Source organism: Podarcis vaucheri (genome assembly GCF_965113315.1).
Source record: "Podarcis vaucheri genome assembly, chromosome: 10".
NCBI classification, from domain to species: Eukaryota; Metazoa; Chordata; class Lepidosauria; order Squamata; family Lacertidae; genus Podarcis; species Podarcis vaucheri.
Genome location: NC_138748.1, coordinates 36105795 through 36130690, shown reverse-complemented (window position 1 = coordinate 36130690; position 24896 = coordinate 36105795). Strand labels below are relative to the sequence as shown.

Here is a 24896-nt window from a genome sequence, read left to right as displayed (position 1 = left end):
GGCTACTTTGTGCTATATCTGGGTTTTGCTTTAGTTTCGTTTGTTTGCATGGTTATGTTCGTTCGTGCTGGTTTTTGTAAAGTTTTGCACTATAAAGAAATGTCTGTTTCTAACTTGATTTTAAAGTTGTATTATGGTTCTATTTTGTAAAATCACATTGGGAAGCATTTTGTTTGAAAAGTAATCTATGCCATTTTTACAGATCAAATAAAAATAACTCTTGTGTGTGTGATGGAACTACCCAAGGGTATGTAAGAAACGCCATGTCAAGAGAAATGACTGGAATTACACCCCCCCCCAACATGGATACTTAGCCATCATCCCATAGATAAGGAACCTATGGTCCTCTAGATTTCCTGAACTACAATTTACATAACCCCTTATCAATTATCATATTGGCTTAGCGGGTTGAGTGTTGGAGTCTGACAATATCTGGTGGGCTACACGTTCCCCATCCTTGACTTAAGCTTTCTGTGAATGTACCAGTTAGTACCAGTCTTCACATTATTCTGGCATGAAGAACCAGCCAGTATCAATTATCTCCCAGCAGAAAGTTTTCTTCCTCTCTCATAGCACTAGAACTTGAGGACATCCACTGAAGCTGTATGTTGGAAGATACAGGACAAAAAAAGGAAAGTAAACCTTCATATGGCACATATTCCTCTGAACACCAGTTGCTAAGATTCACAAGTGGGGAGGATGCTATTACATTCAAAATCTGCTTGCAGGCTTCCCATGGACATTTGCATACCCTCCAACATGCTGCAGAAGAAAATCAGGTTACACTTCTTTCAGGGCCCCACTCCCAAAGTTTTGTCAGCATACTGAGCACACTTGGGAACCAATCAGAAGTTGGAATGACTTCTATAATTCTGAGGTGTCCTGGTCAAATCAGGGCAGTTGATGGGTATGCATTTGGTTGGCCACTGAGAGAACAAGATGCTGAAATAGATGGCCCTTTGGTCTGATGCAGCGTGGCTCTTATATTTTTAATTTGCCACAAGTCTACAGAAATGGAGGCTCACAAAAATATAGGTCTAGAAAGGTAAATAAGCCGTCAGATATTTGCCCAAAGATAGCAAGAAGTGACCCTAAGAAATCACACTATTCTTTATGCTTAATTGTTTCCATTATGGGGAATTTGCTGAAAGGTGTAGTGATTGCCAGTATAAAACAAAATGAATAAATAGCTTGTTTGCAAATGAACATATAATTCATATTCACAGAGTGCTGCTTCTTGATTTGTATTTGTATTTTCCACTGGATATTTGGAGTAGGAGTAGCACCTAGTGGCCACTTGGATTCTTGCTTGCTGCAGAAATAGTTCAGACCTTTCTTTTACTTTACTTGCTGATCTTTCCTAACGTTTTGATGTGGCTGCCTTAAGTTACACAACACACTTCAAATGCCATGAATTCCCTGAATTGACATAGCACAAATTCCTGTTTTGAAGCTCTTTTTATGCTTTTCAGTTCTTGAATGCAAAATGCACAAAGGTTAACCCTGAGTACATAACACAAGCATCCAGGGTTGCTTAGCTTGCTTCCATAGTGTGGATTGATCGAAATATATGCCATCTGTGATATGAATGACCACTCTACTTCCTGCTCTGCTAACTTGAAAACTGTATGGGGCCGTTGTTGAGGATGATTCAGAATATTCAACTAGTCCAAAATACCGCAGCCAGACTACTGGCCAAGATTCCATTTAGAGCTCATCTCTCTCTCTCTCTCTCTCTCTCTCTCTCTCACACACACACACACACACACACACACACACACACACTTTAAAACAGCTGCACCCATTGCTAGTTCATTAGGAGACCCAATTCAGAGTTCTCACATTAGTGATTAAAACCCTGAACAACTTAGGTCTCCCAAATAACTGCAAAGCTGCTTAGATGTCTACAGACCATCTGGTGGGTTATGATCGGCAGAGGGCAGTGGCGTAGCGTGGCTTGTCAGCACCCGGGGCAAGGCAAGTAATTTGCGCCCCCTAACCCGTGGATTTGCGCCCCCTAACCCTAACCCCCAGATGTTGCGCCCGGTGCGGCCGGCCCCCCTGCACCCCCCCACGCTACACCACTGCTTCCTGGCAGTTTTATTCTCTTGGCAAACCGCTTTTGTAGCTGTCAAGCGGTTTATAAATGTTAGGATTTTTTTTTTAAAAGGGCATTTTCAGAAAAAGCTGCTGGTGGCTCTCAGCTGTTCCCTCTCAGCTGCTCGCTCCTAGTTTGTGGGAGGGTGGATTTAAGGCGTGACGCGGGGGGGGGGGGTTGCGTGCAAAGAAGGGCAACCTCTACCCACTCCGCCGCTTTGCTCCACCCTGGCAGGCAGGCTGGCAGGCTGGCTACACGCGACGCGCTCGGCGAGGGCCTCCGGATCGTCCCCCGGGCTGGGCAAGGGCTCGTTCTCACGCAGCGGCTGTTGCGCAGCCTCGCCGCCGCCACCGCCCTTGCTCCTTCGCGTGCGGGGAAAGGCCGCCGGCAGCCCTGGGAGCGCCTCCCTCCGCGCCTTCACACGCAGCTGTGCCAGCCCAGCAGGCGGCTCCCATCCTCCCCGAGCCCCGGCCGGGCTAGCGGGGGTTGTGAGCCACCTGCAGGGAGCCGGGGGTCCTAGCAGGCTCCCTCGGAAGGTGGAGCGGGGCCCTCCTTCGCTGGAGGTTGGATGGCCAGCTGCGAGGAATTCTTAGCAGGCTCGCTCCACCTCCTCCTCCTCCCGACTTTGCTGCTGCTGCTGCTCGGCTTTTTTCCTCTACCAACAGCGCGCTGTGCCTTGGAGAGGTTCCCGCTTCCTTGAGGGGGGCCGGCCAAACGCGCCCCCCAAAATGTTGCGCCCGGTGCAGCTGGCACCCCTGGCACCCCCCACGCTACGCCACTGGCAGAGGGGGCTCACATTGTAGCTCCACCATTCTCAAAGTGTGGGGAATGGTGGCCTGGTCAAAGCTTTCCTTGTGGCAGCTCCTAACGTGTGGAGTTCCATCCCCATGGGGGTTAGACTAGCATCTTTTTTGTATAGCTTTCACCATATGCTGAAGTTACACCTCTTTGCCCTGACCCTTGTTTAGTGGAAGCACCCCTTTTCTTGAAGCTGTGCTGTGCTGTTCTAGCTGGATAGTTTTACTGGATTTTTTTCCTAATTGTAACTGTTCTGTTTTTATAATTGTATATTATATTGTTGCAATCTGCCCTGGGAGCTTTTGGTGAAGAAATCTAATAAATTAATTTAGAAAACAATATTAAAACAATCAAAATGGAGTACTTACTTTGATTTTAATTGGTACTGACAGAAATTGTTAACACCAGAAGTTCAGCAGATGGCATTTTATTTGATGATATCCTACCAAAATTAGTGGACTTAAGTAATGTCCATCTTATTTACCTTACAGTAGTAAATAAAACTAAAACAAACTGAGCTGTAGTTTATGGTCAACTGTAGTTTCCTTCTTTACATGCCCTATTCATTTGTGAGATGCACCATAACTGAAAAAAACTGTCCCAAGAGACCTGGCAGGCTGACAACTGCACAAAAAAGAAATGTGGGGATGACCATCAACTGCACATGTACAGCAATAAATAAACATATCTGCATTGACTTAGGCAGAGAGGTTTTTTGGTAGTCTTTTTGTCATACCAGGAACTGCCAGTCATACCAGTCAGTCCTCCAAAATGGTGCTTTCTGTTTCCAGTTCAGGTTCTGGTTGCAAGGATTGAGTTTTCATCTGGTTGGCCTCTATGAAAACAGAATGCTGAACTTGATATGCCTTGTGGTCTCATCCAGCAGGAGTCCTATTATGTTTTTATGCATCCACTTCTCCCCCTCGGAGCCACAACAGTTTTATTTCGTTAAATAGTTGTTCCTAGAAATATCCACCAGATGATGCTATAACATAAAAAAAATGACATGAATACAAATAAATCATTTTGTTTTGGCCTCTAAAATTTCATCTCAAAATGGAATATTCACTTAATTTTATTGGTAATCAATGTGGAAGCTTTTTTTTTAATGCTTAGTTATTCAATTCACGTCACTATGAAACTGAGTATATTCATTTCTACAAAGAACTGCTGCCCTGAGTGATTAGAGTTCCCTAAAATATGAGGTACAATGTCATAAGAACATAACTGCTGTGTACACACCATACCTTTAAAACACATTTAAAGCAGATTTTCCAAAGAATCATGGGACCTGTAGAGTGCTCAGAAAAGTAGTTCTGTGAGGGGTAAAGTTCTCATAGTTATGTGCAGTGATGTTATGCTGTGCCTTTGAAGTGCACAAAACTCTATTTAGATACATTTTGCTGTTTTCTTTTGCTCATCTTTCATTCTGTCCCACGGTTTTGATGGGTACGAATATTTATTACAAGGTGAAATTTAGTCATTGACTCACAGGACTCACTCAAGCATAGCTGAACCACGTCTGAACAAAAGAGAACAAATTGGACTTTCCTGGGCACAGTGAGCATAGCTTTCTGTAGGGAAATAGTTCAGATGAGCTTTACTGCTTGGTGTGTCGTCACTTATACTGGTCCTCAGAATGGCCCACGGAAGATGTTGATTAAATCCCGTTATCTGCAAAATGATTTGTCACGGCTAAAACAAATCAGTTGCATTTCCCATCTCCGCTCATTTAGAAATGGAGATATGTTCTTCAAAGTTTGAGAAAGGGCCATAACTCAGTGGTAGAGTATTCACTTTGCTTGCCAAAGATCAATCCCTGGCACCTCCAGATAGGGCTGTGCGAAAACCCTGCCTGAAACCCTGAAATGCCTCTGCCAGTCAGTGTAGACAATATTGAGCTAGATGAACCAAGCATATGGAAGTTTCCTAAGTTCCCATCCTTGGCATTTCCTGGTAGAGTTGGGAATATCCTTGTTCGGATCGCTGGAGAACCGTTGTCAATCAGTGTTGTCAATGATGGAGATAGATGGTCTAACTCAGTTCTGACCCAAAGTCTTGGGATCTTCAGAAGTTAGGAAAGAAATTCATTCTCATGAGACCTTGCTCTGCACTTAGCCTATTTTATCTTATCTCAAGGGGTCATAATTTATTTTATCATGCAGTGGGAGTCCCACACTGCAGCAATCCTTAGGAGAACAGCATCTTCCATAGCTCCTGGGCTTTGTACCCTGATGCACTTTGCCTAACCCATCACAATAAGGGAGCAAATAGGATGGAAAGAGGAAATCCTTCTCACCTCTCTGTTCTCCATCTTCTATTGTGGCTCCTTCTACTTGCAAAATAAGTCAATTCCAGGTGGAATTCCAGGTAATTAAAGCTAGTGGGGACGTGTGGGTGGAAACCTGGAATTCATCTCCAGTTTTAATTTTAATTATAGCTGAAGAAGAATTTTAGAGCTTGTGAAATTCACTTTTCCTTGACGTGGGCTTTTATGATCTCCCAGCTAACCAGTCCTTCCTGATTGGACCCCAGTTCTGATTGAAAGCATATCCAATCAGACCTGGAGTCCAATCAGGAAGGAATCTTTAGCCCATAAGGGAAAGGACTGAAAATCTAGTGGCTAGCCAAACATATACAGTGGTACCTCAGGTTAAGTACTTAATTTGTTCCGGAGGTCCGTTCTTAACCTGAAACTGTTCTTAACCTGAAGCACCACTTTAGCTAATGGGGCCTCCCGCTGCCACCGCGCTGCCGGAGCACGATTTCTGCTCTCATCCTGAAGCAAAGTTCTTAACCTGAAGTACTATTTCTGGGTTAGCGGAGTCTGTAACCTGAAGCGTATGTAACCTGAAGTGTATATAACCCGAGGTACCACTGTACGTATAGGCAGCCCAGGTTTTCAGAATGCATGCCAGCTTTGACATAAACTCTCTTAAGTGTTGAGTTTTTATTTAGAGTTAGACCGACAGAAGAAGTAAGAACAATTCACACACCCCACATTACTCTGGTCGAAAGTAGAAAATTCCTCTAAAGTAGTCACAGAACATTTAAAACTGAGTGACATTTAAATGATAGAATTTGGGTCTTCTGTTATCAAGTGACAGATGCCGATTCACAAAGGAAATGAAATAAGCTCACCTACCCTGTAACACACTGTTTATAATAGCTTTTTTAGGGCTTTGTAATAAAGTTGTGGTTGATTTAAATTCCATAGCATTGCATCTTCAGTCTGTCTTCCTCTCAGCTCTGTTCTGCAAATGATGCATCTCATGGCGAAAGTTGACTTGGTAACATTTTCACCTCCCTCTCTCATTCTATTATAATTCAGAGAGAATGGAGGACAGTAGGTTCAGGACAGGCAAAAGTAAGTGACTCTTCACACACTATTATTAACTTACAAAATTCATTAGTACAAGATGTGATGATATTCACCAACTTAGATAGCTTTTAAGAGGATTAGAGATCCATAGAGGATGGGTCTGTGAGGTTACTCACTGCTTTCTGTTCAGTGTAAGGGTTTGGTTTGAGCTTCAACATGTGCTCACAGAACTGTAAAGTCCTCTATCATTTGCTGAGGGGGGAAACTAATAGAACTACAGCAAAAGATACTGAGGCATAGTAGAACTCTGACCAGAGGGAGTAAATTTCCCTATGAAAATCTGAAGAGTGAAAGTGCAGTGTTAAATTGTTGCCTGCTGAGATGTAAATTTATTCTAAGCAAGCAGCTCAGAGGCAAGTCAGGGAGTTGTTTTGATTTTGGCTGCATACAACACCATACATTTAAAACTATTTAAAGCACACAACCTCCCCCCCCAAAAAAAAAAAATAAATAAATTCCAGGAACATTAATTTCTTAAGTGTCCTAGGAATTGTAGCTCTGTGAAGTTTGCAAGAGTCATTGGGGGATAAGGTGTTTTAAACATACTGTAGGCTGCATAGAACAGGACTTTTGTCTTGTCAGGATTCAACCTCAATCCATTAGCCGCCATCCATCCTCCAACTGCCTCTAGGCACTCACACAGGACTTTACTGCCTTCACTGGTTCCGATTTAAAAGATAGGTAGAGCTGGGTATCATCCGCATATTGGTGGACACTCAGCCCAAACTCCCTGATGATGTCGCCCAGTGGCTTCATGTAGATATTAAAAATCATGAGGGAGAGGATGGAACCCTGAGGCACCACACAAGTGAGGGCCCAGGGGTCTGAACACTCATCCTCCACCACCACTTTCTGGACATGGCCCAGGAGGAAGGAGCGGAACCACTGTATAACAGTGCCCCCAGCTCCCAGCTCCTCTAGACGGTCCAGAAGGATGTTATGGTCGATTGTATCAAAAGCCGCTGAGAGATCCAGCAAAACTAGGAAATAGCTCTCACTTTTGTCCCTAGCCAGCCGGAGATCATCAGTCCCATGATGAGGCCTGAATTGGAAGGGATCCAAATGGTCCACATCCTCCAGGCATGCCTGGAGTTGTTCAGCAACCACCCACTCAATCACCTTGCCCAAGAATGGAAGATTTGAGACTGGGCAATAGTTGGCCATACTGGCTAGGTCTAAAGTTTTTTTTTAAGAAGCGGTTTAATGACTGCCTCTTTCAGCAGGTCTGGGAACACTCCCTCACAGTGGGAAGCATTCACCACCCCGCAGGGCCCATCGCCCAGCTCTTCCTGGCTTGCTTTTATTAGCCAGGATGGGCAAGGATCAAGGAGACAGTTGGTTTCATGCATCCAAGCAGCCTGTCCACATCCTCGGGGGTAACGGATTGAAATTGATTCCATGCAACTCGACCAGACAGGGCTCTAGCACTCTCCCATCCCGACCCTGCTCCCACGGTGGTGTCGACCTCCTTCCAAATCTGAGTGACTTTATCTGCAAAAAAAATAAAATGCAAAATTGTTGAAGGAGATCTTGGGATCTTTACAATGCCCCAATGGTAAAGGTGGTTCTGTTAAATTTACCCTGATGTGCCCCTGTTCCCCCAGCTGGGGGACTGGGAGGGATACATGCCCACAGCCTAAGCCAAGGTCTTCATTCGGAAGTTTAATAAAGTTGTGGCCTAATTTTAATTCCATAACACGTCAGAGTGTTTATTCCTTTCTTATGATCCCTGGGGGCTGGGGCTGTCATGGCCTGGTCATGCAATATCAAACTAAAATCTTGGTTTTATTGGTGGAAGTCATTAAGATGTCATGTACCTTCTATTTCGTATTTTATATGCCTGCTCAAAACTCTTCTATTCTCCCATGCCTCAGCAGGTAACTAAAAATACATATTTCCACGATAGTAAATTGCTTTCTTATCTTAACCTTTTATATTGTTGTATTGTGTGGCTTTATGTATTATTTTTGATTATTTGAGATTTATTTATGAAATAATGGCATATGTTTTTTTGTAAATAAAATAAATATTGCAGTGTCTCTTGACAATCCTAATCTTAAAGCTCCTATGCTTATGATATCCTACCAGCATGAAATAAGAAAGGAACTCACAGACCAATTGTGAAGGCTTTGGTAGCATTGTGATATTACATCTTCCTTCTTTCCAGTCCAATTCCCAATGGACTTCATTTTATCTCTCACTTTCAGTGGGCATGTATGTAACACAAGCATCCATTCACTCTTGTATCCATCATTATTTCTACTTGCTGCTTCCCTGTGCCACTGGGATTTCCTTTACGTTATCTACCATTTGTTTTCTGCCTATATTGTTTCACTGGCTTTCCAACCTTTTTGGAACCTTCAGAACCTGCACTAATAAGGGCTAGTGATGGGGTAAATTTGTAGGGAGGGTATTCAAAATACAAAGACCTGCAGTTCAAAAGGTCTTATATTTTGAGCTGGGAAGGGCTCATGGAAGGAGTGAGAACCTGTGACCTTCCAGATGGTGGTGGGCTCCAGCTCTCATCAGCCCCAGTCAACATGGCCAGTTAAGATGGGAGTGGTAGTCTAGCAGGACCATTGATTCCCCATCTCTCATTCATAGCTTGGTGAAAATAATGTGTTTTTCACGAAGAAATTCCCAGGTTCCAGTGCTGGTATCTCCACTTGAAAGGCAGCAGATGGTGAGAGGAACCACAGCCTGAGAACATGCAGAGCTGTTATCAGTCCGATACTGATGCTTTGATTGATCAGTGTGGTATTAAAAGTGCTTACTTTATCTTGGCATATGGTCTGGTGATAGTTCTGCTTTCAGGAATTCTAAGTATAATCCAATTTTAGTGAATGTATGAGTCTCATTAGATTTTTGAAAACATTTTAGCACCTTTCATTTGCTTAAAATGTGTTTTTATATTAAAAAAAAATACATTATCAGTATGAAATTTGTATTCTATACCCTCTGTGAGGGTAGGTTAAGCTGAATGATAGCAACTGGTTCGACGATACCTAATGAGCTTAAAGACTGAGTAAGGATTTGCCCTTGAGTTCTCCCACATTAGTGAACCTTTGTACTCTTCCCACTTTGCAGGAAGTTTCACATCCAGTTTCACTCTTCTTTCACTTCATGAAGTGAATATTCACTTCATGCCTGATGAAGAGTTCTCTATAACTTAAAATCATATCCTATCATATCCTAGCCATACGAGTTCAGTAAAATGGAGCACCTGAAGCACTTTATAACCTACCCTATCAATTTCCATATCAAAGCAATCAGTGTAGCTTCCAGTTAAGAAATCAAGCCCAGCCCCATACTTTTTGCTCTCCAAACCAGTTGACAATATTTCATTTCCAAACTGTGTCCACTGGGTTCTAGTGCATAAGAAATAGTGATCCTAAGACAGTTAAGTGCTCCTTATAAATTCACAGTACAATCCAAGGCATGTCATTGCAGAAGTAAGTCACACTGAGTTCAATGGCACTTACTCCAAAGTGGGGCTGGGGAAGAAAATTCAATTCTAATTGAAAGCCAAATCTATCAGAGTCCACACTTTCTGAAACAATATGAGAACAAAAGCACAGCTATCCTTTGAAATGTGCATGTATCTGAATTATGTGATGCAGTTCTCTGACCAAATAATATTTCTCTAAGGTATATATTAGGGGAAAGTGTGCCTAAAGATGAGGCTATTTCATACAAAATGCATTATATTAGGATAAATTACTTACAACACTGTGTAGGTTAGTTAGAACTGCATACATACATTTCTGAGACATTCATACAAAAAATGCTGATAAAATTTCATGAGGATTTTTTTAGAGACAGAAAATGGAAATTGGTGCAGAAATGTGGAGAACTGAATTTTAGATTGGGGGGAAAATGAGAAATGGATAGAACTGAAATTGACAGCTATTTCTGTCTCTGCCCCCAAGAAAATGAGTAAAGGATTGGAGCTTTTACTGTGTCATAAAGACTCCAATCCTTTGCATCCAGCCCCAATGGATAGAATGGGATTTACTTCTGAACATAGGATTGTGCTGTCAATCCCCCTGATTTGTCTGGGGTTTAAGGTGTATATAATTTATATGGGCTTTGTCCTTCATTTTCTGAATCAGTTTGAGCTAGAATGGACAATAAAAATGCATTTGGGTGTTATGAATTTATTAATAAGCATTCTATAGTAACTGATGGAATAACTCATCATCATGAATGTCAAAATGTTTTATATTGCAATTTACTTGTGTAATAACTATGGATAATTCAACATGGCTTGAATTATGAAATATCCTTGAAAGGCTTTATACAACTATGCTCTTCTACTTGCTGAAAGGATTGTGTATCACAGAGTAAACAATGTTGCCAACTCTTCAAAATTCTCAGTGGTGTACAATGCATAATGCTTAGAAACTAGATTTATTTTCAAATGTATTATTCCAATGAATTTTAAGTAGGAAAAAATCACAACCAAGAAACAACAGTGGCAAGAAAGACACAGTCACTTTCCATAATCTATTTTCCACACAAATAAGATTTAAGGTTGAAATAAGGTAACCATAAAGCACAGTTACTTAGAAACTAAATAAACACTACTTTAACTGCTGAGTCAGTAATATGAACTCCTCTTCAGTATGTATGGTCGTCGGGCTTTGTTGACGTGCAGTTGCCGTTTCAGAATGTAAGGAGTTTTCCTCTTCATCAGATCTTTATCTTGGCTTGCATTTTCAGGGTCATAAACATCTTGCTGAAGTAACTGTTGGTAATAACAAGATAATATGGAATCATTGTTTTCCTATGGATTTTTGGTGAGAGGAGCACATCTGAATCATATCTATCTATCATCTATCTATCATCTATCATCTATGCTGCCTAAAGTTAATACCGTGTAATATGAGCTAATCAATTACTATAGAATTGTCAACATGAGTAAACAATTACACCAGCTTTCCCCAACAACTCCCATTACCCAATAGGGATCCCCCCCCCAACTCCAACTGGAGAAATCATTTGAAATATTTAAGAAAATATTTTAGTTTCCTGTTAATTGTCTTGTTTCAAATGTATAATTTATATTTGACTTACTTCCAATATTTGAATGTTTTATTCTGGATTGTTTTATTTGATGTTTTAATGTCTTGTAAACTGCTTTGAGATTCCCTCCCCCCTTAAAAATAGAAAGCTGTATAGAAGTGAAATGAATAATAATAAAATAATACCCTTCGTGTCCTAAGGATCAGAAAAGTATTGCGTGCAGAAATAAAGACTGACTGGATGTTACCTGCACTCCCTCTCCTTTTGAACTCTTTCCATCTATTTCTAGATGTATGGGAACTAGTTGGGGATTTGCAGTAGTCAAGGAGATGGGACTTTGTACTTTTTTAATGCTTTGTCATTTAAAGTATTACTTAGCATACTGTGCTTCAGAAGTCAGACTCTGAGGTTTAAGGGCAAGACTGGGTCCAATACAATTTCCTTCATCATTTAGGAATAAATCTATGACATTCCTAATCAAGGAATAAAAATACCAGCCTGAAGACCTGTTAAACTATGGGCGGTCTTCATTCAATACCTTGCTAACTGGAAAAGAATAATCATAGAATCATAGAGTTGGAACAGACCACAAGGGCCATCGAGTCCAACCCCCTGCCAAGCAGGAAACACCATAATAATACCTTTATTGTCATTGTACAGCCTGTGTACAATGAAATTAACCGAGCCTTCCCCACAAAACATTCAATCTCTTATTGAACAACACACCACCTCGCTAGTCAATTTCACTATGTTATTTTTCGTTCAACAGCCTAACAGTCCACAGATAGAAGCTATTTTTTAGCCTGTTGGTACGACTGATTATACTTCTATATCTCCTGCCCAAGGGTAGAAGATTAAAGAGGTGATGGCTGGGGTGTGAGTCATCCCTGAGAATTTTTCTCACTCTCCTAAGGCAACAATCCCTTGCAATGTCATCTAGCGGACTCAGGGGACAGCCCATGATACCATGTGCTTTATTCACCACCCTCTGTAAAGACTTTCTGTCTGTGGCTGTCAGGCCAGCATACCACACTGTGATACAATATGAAATGACACTTTCTATTGTGGACCGGTAAAAGGAGTTCATCAGTTGTTGTTTAACATTAAAAAACACACAAATGATTTCATCTGTGCACTGTATGAATAAAAAAATTTTTTTCATAGTAATATGATCAAAGTAAAGCAAAACTTGGGTTCCCAGCATGATTTGACTTACCTCCCAGTGCTGAAAGGTTCTGCTGTGGCAGACTTTCTGAAGCTGGTACAACGTCAACAATGCTTCCAAACTAGAGCCATCAAGGGTAGAGGGAAACTGTCTTCTTGACAGGAGGTCTTCTTCTTCAACATCACCCACATCCTCTTCCTGGTTGTTTATGTTGCTGATGAGGTCACAGATATTTAGAAGGGTCATTTTCCACTGAGGAGGCTTTGCCTTGTTTATCTGAAAGATCAACAGACACAGCATGTCAGATGTTCTTGCCTGTTATCAGTAGATAGTGCCACTTGAATAACAGAATAATGTTTTTGAATGTGCTCTCAGGCTTCCATATAGCTGTTGTTCCTGTATGCTAAGAAGTGCTTCATATGTCACAGGAGGCTGAAGGTTTAACTGTGAGGATTAGGTTTTGTCTGCTATTCTGTCCTGCCATCCACCCTGCCTATATAGCGCAGATTCAGCAGCTGTCATTCAGGCTGCAAGCTGACACAAGGTTAGAGATGCTTCTCAGCATATCAGAATTTCATTTCCCTTGATTCTGAGAGTCACAGTGATACTCACAAAGCTCTAGATTCTGGCAGCTTGTTAAGCTCACCATCTGGGCCAAAATGATGGCATGCTAGTGATAGCATACATGAACAAAAATTATAGGGTTCATCTTCCCAACCCAGTCATGGGCAGTTAATCAAATATCTACCTCCTAGGCCTGTCCACTCCCAACTGTCATTGCTCAGTCTTTGAGTGATCTGAGCTTATGGTTGTATTCAATGCCAGTCATACTCAGAGTCAACCTATTGAAGTGAATGGATATAGATTTTCATAGGTGTAATTTGAGTAGAAATGAAATGGTTACAATCCAGTGTCCTTAACTTTTAATCATATCTTGAATATCTATATTTCCACTGATGCTTCTTAAAAATGTTACCTGGATCCTGATAGCTCTAAGGTTGGTTTGGACATTATTTACAAAGTCTTTGTGCTTTGTAAATAGAGATGAATCCCTTAAGTAACTCAAGTAAACTTTGGCTGTTTTAATACTGGATGCATTTTATCTGGAGAACTTCTAAGTTCCATCACTCACACATGAGCCACCTCTTCCGCTTTGGGCATGACATTTCGATTACGGATCACCAGATTTTCTGTTTTAGTCAGTCTCACCTTCACTGCTTACCTAAACAATGTTCCTTGCATTTAAGAATGCAAATGAGGAAAGTGTGTTAACATCAAAACACTTCACTTTTACTACAGTGGGAAGGTTTTTTTGTCGGCTCATTAACACTTTGTAACTAATTTTGTTAATTAGTTTGAAAAAAGATACAATTCTCTCTCTAGAGTACTTTCATTCTATCGAGCAATTTTCCACCATGGATGTACAGACACTGAATTGTTGGCTCCAAATGCAAAACATTTCCCCAGACTTCTGCTATTTTGCCAGTTAAAATAAACCTTGTTACATCTGTGCTGTTGGATAAGTGACAATTCAAGAGAGCCTTAAGAGATTTTTCAAAGTGGAAAGCTTCCTTCTAACATTCAGAATTTCTTTTCTTTGTACATATAAATTAGGGATGGTGTATATGTGGCCCTCTGGATGCTGCTAAGCTCTCATTATCCCTGACCTTGGGCCATGGTGGCCAGGACTGACGGAAGTTGGAATCCAACAACTTCTAGAGGACCACAGGTTTCCCATATCTTCCTTTGTCCCTTCATTTGTAGGATGAAGGATTGAAACTTGCTAGCAGACATAAATGAGTGTGTTTTCTATATAGTATCACAAAAAGCTTATGTTTATTTAATCTATTATTTTTGTCATCACAATATCCACAATGGAAAACTGAAATACATTATGTGATTAAATCCACATATTCAGGATTCTTTCTAAGATCCAGTAGTGCCTCTTTTAAGACAATGATCCCCTCTAAAATGATCCATGGCTTCTGACAGCCTGACTGCACCCACTCTGTGATCTACACATCCTACAAACTGAGCCTTTTCATCCCACCAATATTAAATTTATCAAAGTTTTGTTTTGAAATTGCAGTCAAGACCTCCCTGAATTTCTTTTACCCATGAAGTGACAATTTTAATTAATTAAGAAAGACATTTTGAAGCAAGGTTACTTTGGAACTGAACCTGTCCAAGCCTTGCAGGATCGTTTGACAACTTAATTACCGGGATGCAATAACAGATGGTTCCAGGAAACAAAACAAAAAAGTGGCAAAGCCTGGTCTTCTGAAAGATGTTTAGGATTTCATCTAAATGATATTTTTTTATTGAGCATGAACATGAACAATTATTAAGGTACTCATATATATCTCTGTTTTGCAGGGGGTTTGTATCCAGTGCTTGTTCCATGCAGAACTGACAGATTGAAGTTATTGGATATGATGATAATGATAATGGATTCATTACTTCCAGTGGGCTTGCTGTATCTGCTTAGCTGGATACAACCCTGAATCCTCAGGTAAGCACTCTTAAGGCAACAGCTGCTGACTTTGATGATACAAAGCAAGGATGGGTAACCAAAATGGTAACCAAAGGGGAAGAAAGACTGCAGCATTTGTGACTTTTTAGTTCAGAGAAAAAAGCAAGCAAGAGGCAACATGAACGAAGTTTATAAAATTATGCTTGGTATGGAGAAAGTGACTAGAGGAAAGCTTTTGTCCCTCTTCCGTAACACTAGAATGTGTGGAAATCCAACGAAGTTGAATGTTAGAAAATTCAGGAGAAATAAAAGCAACTACATCTTCATGCAGCGCCTAGTCAAGTTATTGAACTCACTCCCCTAGAAGGCAGCAATGGCCACCAACTTTGATGGCATTAAAAGAGAACGAGACAAATTCGTGGACTATCAGTGGCTACTAGCCATGCTTGCATGCTCTACCTCCACAGCTGGCAGCAACAATGCTTCCAGATACCAGTTGCTGGAAACCATGGGGCAGGAGCATGCTTCTGTGGTCTTATTTTGCTCACTGGTTTCCCACAGGCAGCTGGCTGGCCACTGCGAGGACAGGTTGTGAGTCGAAGACCTGCCACCCGCATAGGATTATAATAAGAAACAAAGACACATTATTTTTGGTTAATGGGCAAAATAAGGCCACATTGGTTACATCATGTGAGTAGTATTGGCTTAGGCATTGGATAAAACAGCAATACATGACTCCACCCCGCTCAGCAGGGAGTCATTTCAGGGTTAACAACCAGTGGGAGGAGCTTGTTGATGCAAATACAACTGGAAGCTTCCCCATGATGTCACCGGGGGTTGTGCCATGGCCCTAGCCACCAGCAGGGCATCTGACAGGATCCACGACTGCCGGATTCCTTTAATGGAATACCCAAAAGAGGAGGGGTAGATGATGGGCATGCCCAATCCTCCAACACAATACACACATATTCCAATGCCTAACCACAAATACCAGAAAGTTGTGACAAGTTGCTATGAGGTAGGCGAAAAAACCAAGAGGCTGGTGCCAATTTGCTAAATGGATAAAAAAGTCCTACCAGGTCCTTTGGGCAACCAAGGCAACCAACCGAAGTCCATAGCAAGGTCAATACACAGAGGAAACTGATCTAAAGGGAAAGAGGGCGGGAGATGCAAGCAGGAATAGACTGGGGACAGAGTGCTGCCACGGCTGCTTAAATGCAGCTAACCCCACCCACCAGCCAGCCCTATTGGCCGGCTGAAGGGCTTTGTCGCGGCAGCAGGGCACATCAGAAACAGGGAACCAAATACGCCTCCCTGCTGCTGCAGGAAGCTGCTCCCACTCACAACCCCTCCCCTCTGGGAAGAGGAGAGGCCTTGCAGGATCATTGTCTTGCTCCAGCAGGCTATTCTTATGGGTTTATTGCCCTCCAGATTACTGGTCTAGAACTCCTATTGTCCTTGATCCTTCGACCTTCTTTCTATGGCTGATAGGAGTTGGAGCCCAACAACATCTGGAGGGACAAGCAGGCTCCCCATGAAAATGAATGAATGAAAAATAATGGTGCCTCCAGAAAGTAACTATTTTGTGGGAAGGATTCAGAGATTTAGGCTTCCTCAATTGAAGTGGATTGAATGGGCTATGTTGCTCAACAAAACCTTTTTTAAAAATATTAATAATAACCAAACCACTTTTTGAAGTTAGAAGAGCAAAAATGAATTGCACTGGACAGTGTGTGATGAATTAATGAGTAATGAAATGACATATGAACACCCCACACACAAAGCAGGATGAAAGCTCTGAATGGGAGACCATAATTTAACCTCTGCATATGCTTTGCACTAGCAAACTGGGATGAAGGCTCAATAAACACATCATCTGAAGAAGCCCTAAAGAGAATCAGGGTGTGAAGTTTTCAAGAGTTGTGGAGCAATTTGCTGAATGATGCATGCAAGAGATCTGGCTTTCAAAACAAGAGAAAAACCCTGTCCAGGGAATTGTTTCATCACAGGAGAACACTAATTTAAAAAAGAGGAAAAAAGAAAAAGAAATAAAGCATTCACGAAAGTGCATGCACCCTGCCAGAAATAAATTTAAGATTTCTGAATTATTTTTTTAAAATGTTCAAAATTGAGGCAGCATGGCAGTTGGATACTTTGTCGCTCAGTTGTAGCACTCAGTTTTCTTTCATGTTTATTTCTCTTCATCCCTTTATGCTGTTCAGTTTGAGGCCATTGGATGGGTTGTGAACCTAGCCATGATAATTCATCCCAAAGGATATCACACAAACCAGAAGAAAAGGTTTATCTCATTAATGCCATCCTCTGGTATGCTTTACCGATGTGCTATCCATGTATTTTATCAGAGTAAAAGAGGGTGGGGAATTAGATGATTGCTATTTCAGATAGCTGTTGGTAGATTGTTAGATCCATAGTTGCCAGAGTGCCAGAGTTCAGCCCACAATCATTTATGTTCAACAGGCTTTGGAGAATTTGGCCTTCAAAAACCTGTTTGAGGTGACAGTAGGCGGTGGTGGCCCAGGGAAGGAAAAAGCATGTACATCAGAAGTAATGATGTATTTGTCATTCCACTTTCAAATATCTAAATTAAAACGTGCCAGCAATTCCCTTTGTTATAAATCCGAAAGGGGGTTAGCTGAGTTAGTCTGCTGTAGCAAACGCAGACAAAAAGTCATGAGTCACCTTGAAGACTTGGCTTAATGACTAGAGCCGCCCATGGAAGTTTATGCCACAATAAATCTGCTTGTCTTTATGGGTCCACACAACTTCAGTTTGCATTTGCATCTCTTTTTATTGAAGCCAATTTGCTCATTTTTGTGTCAGAAAGGTTCTTTGGTTGTCTCCCCTTCCCCATATATAAATATTCATGTTTTCTTTCTGTTTTATACTTTTTCCTGGCAATTTAGGGCAGCTGCTAATGCCTCTGCAACCATGTATAACTGAGCTGGGGAGCCTGTGGCCTCCAACTAATGTCAATCACAACCAACATCACCAATAATAAGACATGATGGGAGTTCTAGTCTAAAAACATTTGGAGGACCACAGGCTCCCATCTTCTATGCTTCACTTCAGTGTGAAGACTCTCTTAGCCATAGGTGAGAGTGTATATTGCCTTTTGATGCCAGTAAGGATTAGTCTAAATTTTTCTGCAAGGTATCACCCAGTTTAACAAAGAAAAAGTATTTTGTTGAGGCATCATCCTAACAAAACACAACCCTGTGGCTCGTGTGTGTGTGTGTGTGTGTGTGTGTGTGTGTGTGTGAGAGAGAGAGAGAGAGAGAGAGAGAGAGAGAGAGAATCTCCCCCCCAATTATATTAGAGAACCCTTTTAGAGCAATTAGTAATAGCAGCACAAATGCTATTTCTGCCAAGGCCACAAGACTGCAATCATCTGATCCAGCAAAGACAAAGGTCCTGATCATATGGATTTCAGGTGAAAGACTTGGAAAATGGTAATACTGACTATAGCTTGCCAAAATTTAGATTAAAATTTTGATTAAGTTTTCTTTTGGAGTGGGGGGATAACCATTTGTGTCTCAAAGATCCTGCTTTTAACCTGTGCAATAAATCTTTCGATGGCAAAGCATTAACTATTCACTTACGTTAAGGAGATATTACTTGGGTACCCTTTCTTTGGCTACCTGCCTGTCAAACCATATGTTCCACATTTTGATATGTCACCTGTGGGATCCTGAGGCCATCCATTTGAGACCAAACATGAAGGATACAATATCCTCAAAATGAAGGAACCATCATTCACTGATTTCATGCCATGGAAGTAATTTTTCTGTCAATTTGTGGTTCACTAAAAATGGATAAAACTAGCAGTTCTTGGGATGGATTTTCACTGGCTTGATATGCTAATTGCACACCTTTTCAAAAGTTACATGATTATTTGATTTTATGTTACCTTAACTTTCATCAGGTATATTCTGCCCAGGAATATATCTTCCTCAAATAAATGTATCTCAGGCCATAATTCCATGCTGGCTGTTCAGTACATGTATCAACAGTTCAGCTGAGAAAACATCAATTTTTCACTATCCCTTCACCCATACATTTTGGTTTTCTACTGTCTTTGAAATTGAAGAGAATTTTTGCACAATACCTTGTATAGAATATTGTAAAACTGTGGTTTTATGATTGTATGCTAAAACAAATATGTTTGAGAATTCATGCATTCTGTGGCAAAAAGGGGAAAAACATTACCTTTGATGTATACATATTGGTCAATAAATCAGCTTCTAAGGCTTTCATTTCCTCTTCTGAATCTGTGAGTTAATCAGAAACATATGTTTGCTATTTCATTATAAATCACTAGCATTTCAGTTTCAACACATAGGATTTAGGAATATCCTTTAAAGGGATTTTAGGGTTAAGCACTGGCTAAAATAAATGCTTGGCAAGTGGTTTGTTCTTTAATACACATTCCCTGATTTATGTAGTCTCTCTCTGGAAAAGTGCAGCTCAGTCATGAAAGCAGCTTATTATTGGTCCACTGCAACTTTTTAGGGCTCCACCACCATTTTAGAGCTCAGAACCCATTGATTCTTTGGGATGGGGGGTAGGTTTAATGACTTAATTATTTTAAGTTCCTACTACATTTACCCAGAGGCACATCCTGAAAATATTTAAATCCAAGAGGTCAAATAGCGTTGAACCTTTTTTTGGCAGAAAGGACACTTTTCACAATAAACATTCCATATTCAGTGAGTTTGTATGTATGGATCCACGTGACTAGAACAGTAAGAGATTTATGGTTCCAATGGGGTTTAGAGTTTTCTGCTAAAATAGGTGACTGCTATACTAGCATGCTAGCAAGTCTTGAAGTTCTTTCCTCCCTTTTTCCCCAAGGGAAGGATAAGTCTGGAGGACCGATCCATGAATAAGAAGTAATTTATTTCAACACTGAATTGCAGGGGAAAATTTATTGCATTCCAAGAGAGGAAGGAGAAGAGCAACTAAGTTCATTTGGCCCCAATGCAGCTGTGGTTTGCTGTGGCTAAGGCTGCAACCCTATGCACAATTATTGAGATTGAGTTTCATTGAAAGTACTGGGACTTCTCTCTAAATAAATATGAATAAGATCAAGATCACTGTGCCATTGATAGCAATAAAATTTAATCATTAACTGTTTTAAGTCATAACTAGGATTGGGGGCCAAGATATACAAACATGTATGTAGCTACTTAAGGGGTATTATGTTGCCACAGGGTTTTTCCAAGGGCACCAGTAGCTGACAACAACAATGAAATGGACTTATTAAAACTAATGACTTGGTTGGAACCACCCAATAATACTTATAGTGATTTAACCTAGTAAAATTTAAACAGAATAATCTGTTGATCATATCTATTACAGTATTAAGTTCACACAATGAACACAGTATCTTCAGCATAGTGTTATTAATAGGTCTATGGTATAAATTATAAGTGGCAGACAGATGCCAACTTATAGGTGCAAGCCACATCTGCTTAAAATCAACATTTTTTTCATCATCTCTAATGGAGCTAGATTGCAATACAAATCATATGAGAAACGATATTGCTGAAAGAATGCTGCCCAAAGTAGGCAGTTCTTTGTAGTGAAGGAATCTGGACAACTTGGTGTATAATAACAAAGAACATTGGGGTAGGGAGGAGGAGGAGGAGTTTGGATTTGATATCCTGCTTTATCATCAACCTAAGGAGTCTCAAAGCGGCTAACAATCTCCTTTCCCTTCCTCCCCCACAACAAACACTCTGTGAGGTGTGTGAGGCTGAGAGACTTCAGAGAAATGTGACTAGCCCAAGGTCACACAGCAGCTGCATGTGGAGGAGCGGGGAAGCGAACCCAGTTCACCAGATTACAAGTCTACCACTCTTAACCACTACACCCCACTGGCTCTCACATGTGGGTATATAGGCATGTGAGTGAATTTAAGAAATCGTATTAGTGTGCATCTTCCTGTAAGGAAAAACAATCCTTCAAAAAAAAATATGGGTGAACTGTGGAAGATCTGGGAAAATATCTATCTAGGCAAAAGTAATACTATGCGCATACAGTGGTACCTCTGGTTACGTACTTAATCCGTTCTGGAGGTCCATTCTTAACCTGAAACTGTTCTTAACCTGAAGCACCACTTTAGCTAATGGGGCCTCCTGCTGCTGCCGTGCCACCGCCGCGCAATTTCTGTTCTCATCCTGAAGCAAAGTTCTTAACCCAAGGTAATATTTCTGGGCTAGCGGAGGCTGTAACCTGAAGCGTATGTAACCTGAGATACCACTGTATATCTCCAGAATAAGTGAAAACAACTCAGAGATGTGCACATTAGAATAATGATGCTAATGACAACTGAAAATGATAGTTACACTTGAGAACTGCTACTATAATCTGTATGAAAAGCATCCTGTTTTAATTCCATGAAATCACAATCAGATTTTGAAACTTAGAGTCACCTTCAACCTCATGTCATACTTGACATATCATGTCCTAAGGGTTAAAGAGATGAATGGTAGTAGTATTTGCTACCCTGCTGTGTTCCACTTTATTTGTTGTCCAGTTCTAACTATAAATATGTAAATCTGAGTATTCAGATTAAAAGCTCAGTGAGTTCTATGGCAATCATTCAATGTTCTATGGACTGTCTATGGATATCACTGGTATGATTCTGTCAAACTTAAGGCACTGCACTGGTTTTAATGAAAGCTTTCTGGCAAGTGCTTGCACTTCCCATTGGAATCCAGTGGGATTTAAAAGTACTTATCACTAGATTATGCTTGAGATGATCAAGTACAAGGAAAGCAATGTTCTCAAATGGAAATATGGAATATTTGCATAAGTGTTCCCTTGGCTTTATAATAACAGCGGATTGCAATAGAACATTTGCAAAAGAGAAGTGCTGTGCCATTGAAGAAAACAGCTCCTGCTGTTTTAAGTAGATCTAAATGCCACTTTTCTACAACAACTTTCTTAACACTTAACAGCACAACTGGTAACAGAGAATTTATTTTAAAAAATTAAAAAGTTGAGAAAGCTCTGTTTCTGACACTGGGATGAGAACAGTTTATATCAAAGTATCCATGTTATCAACTGGGCTATTATAGTACCCAATATCTGTAAAGCCCTTAAACAATGGTTTATGTACTTTTAACATTTCTTTTGGTAGGAAAATGCAATATACTGATAAAAAGGGAGATAAAAACTGATTTTAAAAAGGGAGAGAGCTGTTAGGTGCTCCCCTAAACACTGTTTTTGAAAGTAAGATTCATTGGGTTCAGCATGACACAAAAATTGAAGTGCTGTTTAACTTTAAACCTCACTGATTTAAAAAAAGAATTCCTTCACTGTAACTGCACTGGATTCTGGGTTGCTACTTCACTACATCCACATAAAGATACAAAGGTTTAAGGCATAAGCATTTTAAATGAGATTGGGAATACTTTTGCTCTAGTCTTGAACCATGTATCATAGAGTTTTGAACTCTACATGAAGCAGCTGAACACAAAATACATCTTTACTCCATGAAATATTTCATGAATAGTCATGAAACACATGTACATTTGATTTGAACTTGGTTTACCCTAGTTTATATCTCTCTGTGTATCATAGGAATATCAGACTATTTTGCATTATGCACACTGCAGCTTTTTTCATTATGGGAAATGATATTCCAAAGTACAAGTTACTAAAAGATAATTCTTGGGAGGTGAGGAGAGTTTATTTAAAGCAGTATATTTGCATTAAATATCCCTATGTTTTCTTTATTTCTTTATGGTGATCTGCTGCTACATTTATTTAAACCCGCATTTTCATTGAGAAAAGTTATTTCTGATCCTTTAAATTCATGTGAAATCAACCGTGTCATTGATGAGTTTCAGCTATGGACAGACTGGAAAGATGCAGTTTGCCCTTTCAGGAAATCTTGCCCAAAGATTCAGAAAGAACCTTCTCTTTTGCCTTGCAGCCATTCCTCACCTTATGAGCCAAATCAAGTAACCATACATTCTTATCCTATTCAGGGTGCTTTCAGATAGGAGTTGATTATGGATGGGTGTGCCCTGGGTATGCATGCTTTTCACAGCATCCATAAGATGTCAAGGCATCAAAATGCCAGCCCAATTCGACCTCCACCTCACTTAATCAAGAGGTTGCTTTTTCTGGGGAAAATGCAGGGAACTCAGTTCTGGCACCTCTAAGGTGGGTGCCATTGCCATTTTAAGAGAACGAGGGAGGTTTTCATAGTGAACCTCTTTTTCAAGAAAAATAGCACTGTGTGTGTGTGTGTGTGTGTGTGTGTGTGTGTGTACACACATATATGTGCACCACCTGTTGACAATAACCCTTTTATATTTGAACAACCCATTAACAATATTAAGTGTCCATCTGAAAGCACCCTCGTTCTCACAACAGCCTATGAGATAGATTACTTTCCTCATTATATTTTACCAAAAAAGAACTGAATTACAGGTTAAAAAGGTGACCTGCCCTAAAACTAGCCAGCAAACTTATAGTAGACCTGAGGACCAGAGCCCAGCTGCCTGTCTTCAAAATTGATCTATTGTTTGTTTCACATTAAAGGGTCTTGATATACCTTTCACTGAAAGGTTTTGATCTAGAATCACCTTCTTTCTCCATGTGTAGAACTGAGCGCACGGCAAGCCTATCCAAGACTGGATAAAGCCATAGGAATTTTTCAGTCGGTTTCAGGTGTGGTTCATCAGTTTTCAGAGTCCTAGAATGAATCTTCCTCGATGGGACCAACTGTATCAAGATAGCTTATAGTGAACTATTTTGGTACATTTGGTCCGTTTTTTTAGCAGATGCAGAGAGGAAAAGCGCGCGCGCGTTGGCAATCACACGCACACGCTCCCTTGAAAGTTGTATGTTAGTCTTGCGCGCACACGCACACTGCAATAAATCTCCGAGTTTAGACACCTCCTGAGAGAGGCTCCACCACAGCGCCCAATCTTTGAAACTGGCCAAGTATTTCACAATTGACTAGGCATTTCGCAACGCAGACTCCCCTGCATGCGGCTCTCCCAGCTTAGCATAAAATCGCCCCGCGTCCTCCTCCTCGCCAGAGAGGGAGGCAAGCCCGAAAAGAGGCGCCCCTTGCCGTTCGCCCTGCAGAGAGAGGCTGCAGTAACGGGACTTACCTGAGCACAGGCTCCAGGAGGCGAGCGCCAAGAGCATCGCGCACACTAGCTGCACCCTCAGTTTTGCCATGCTTCTTTCCCTCTAGAAAGTAAAGTCCGTACAAAGAAAAGGACAAGCTGTGTGAGCGAGAGAGGGAGACACACACGCGGAGAGAGGGAGGGAAACGCACGGGAAAGACAGAAAGAGAGAGAGGGAGAGAGAGAGTTGAGAGGTCTTTCGGCTTTCCTACTGCCTTGAGCTGATTTCAGAAGGTCTGGACCATAAAGGTAGCTCTGGGTCATTCCCTAAGTATATAAGCGAGGGGGCTGATGTCATAAACGCATAACAGCCACTGTCTTTTAATGAAACACCCACCCACCCACTCGCCCGCTCCTCCTTCCTCGCCTCCCTCCCCTTCTCCGGAGTGAAACTGACGCGCTTCGTTAATTGCGCTCCGCGCTTCTTGACGCAGAGAGAGGGAGAGGGACACCGGGAGGCATCGGGCGATAAGAGGAACAACAATAACAAGAAAGTCGAACTGTGATGCATATGTCCTATGCAACTTAGACGATATAAGTAGTGACACAGTTATCCGGTAGGTATGATGTACCAGCATCATTATTACTAATAATAATAATAATAATAATAATAATAATAATAATAATAAATTGTGCCGCATTGGGAATTGGATCATTGAACCTACGAACATGAGAAGAGCCTCCTGAATCAAGCCAATGACCCTTCTAGTCCAGGAAACTGTTCACACAGTGGCCGGCCAGTTGCCTGTGGGGATCCCTCAAGCAAAACCTGAACACAAGAG

At 41.0% G+C, this 24896-nt stretch overlaps 1 protein-coding gene across 1 annotated transcript; it reads right to left on the bottom strand.

The window, feature by feature from the left end:
• Window positions 1–10660: 10660 nt before the first annotated feature.
• On the bottom strand, window positions 10661–24422 carry NTS (neurotensin). The gene is made up of 4 exons (XM_082240902.1): window positions 24097–24422; window positions 19169–19230; window positions 12520–12744; window positions 10661–11025 (listed from the first exon to the last, which is right to left on the bottom strand). Exons 1-4 carry the CDS (start codon window positions 24164–24166, stop codon window positions 10879–10881), a joined length of 504 nt encoding a protein of 167 aa, XP_082097028.1. The 5' UTR covers window positions 24167–24422; the 3' UTR covers window positions 10661–10878.
• Between the last annotated feature and the right edge of the window lie 474 nt (window positions 24423–24896).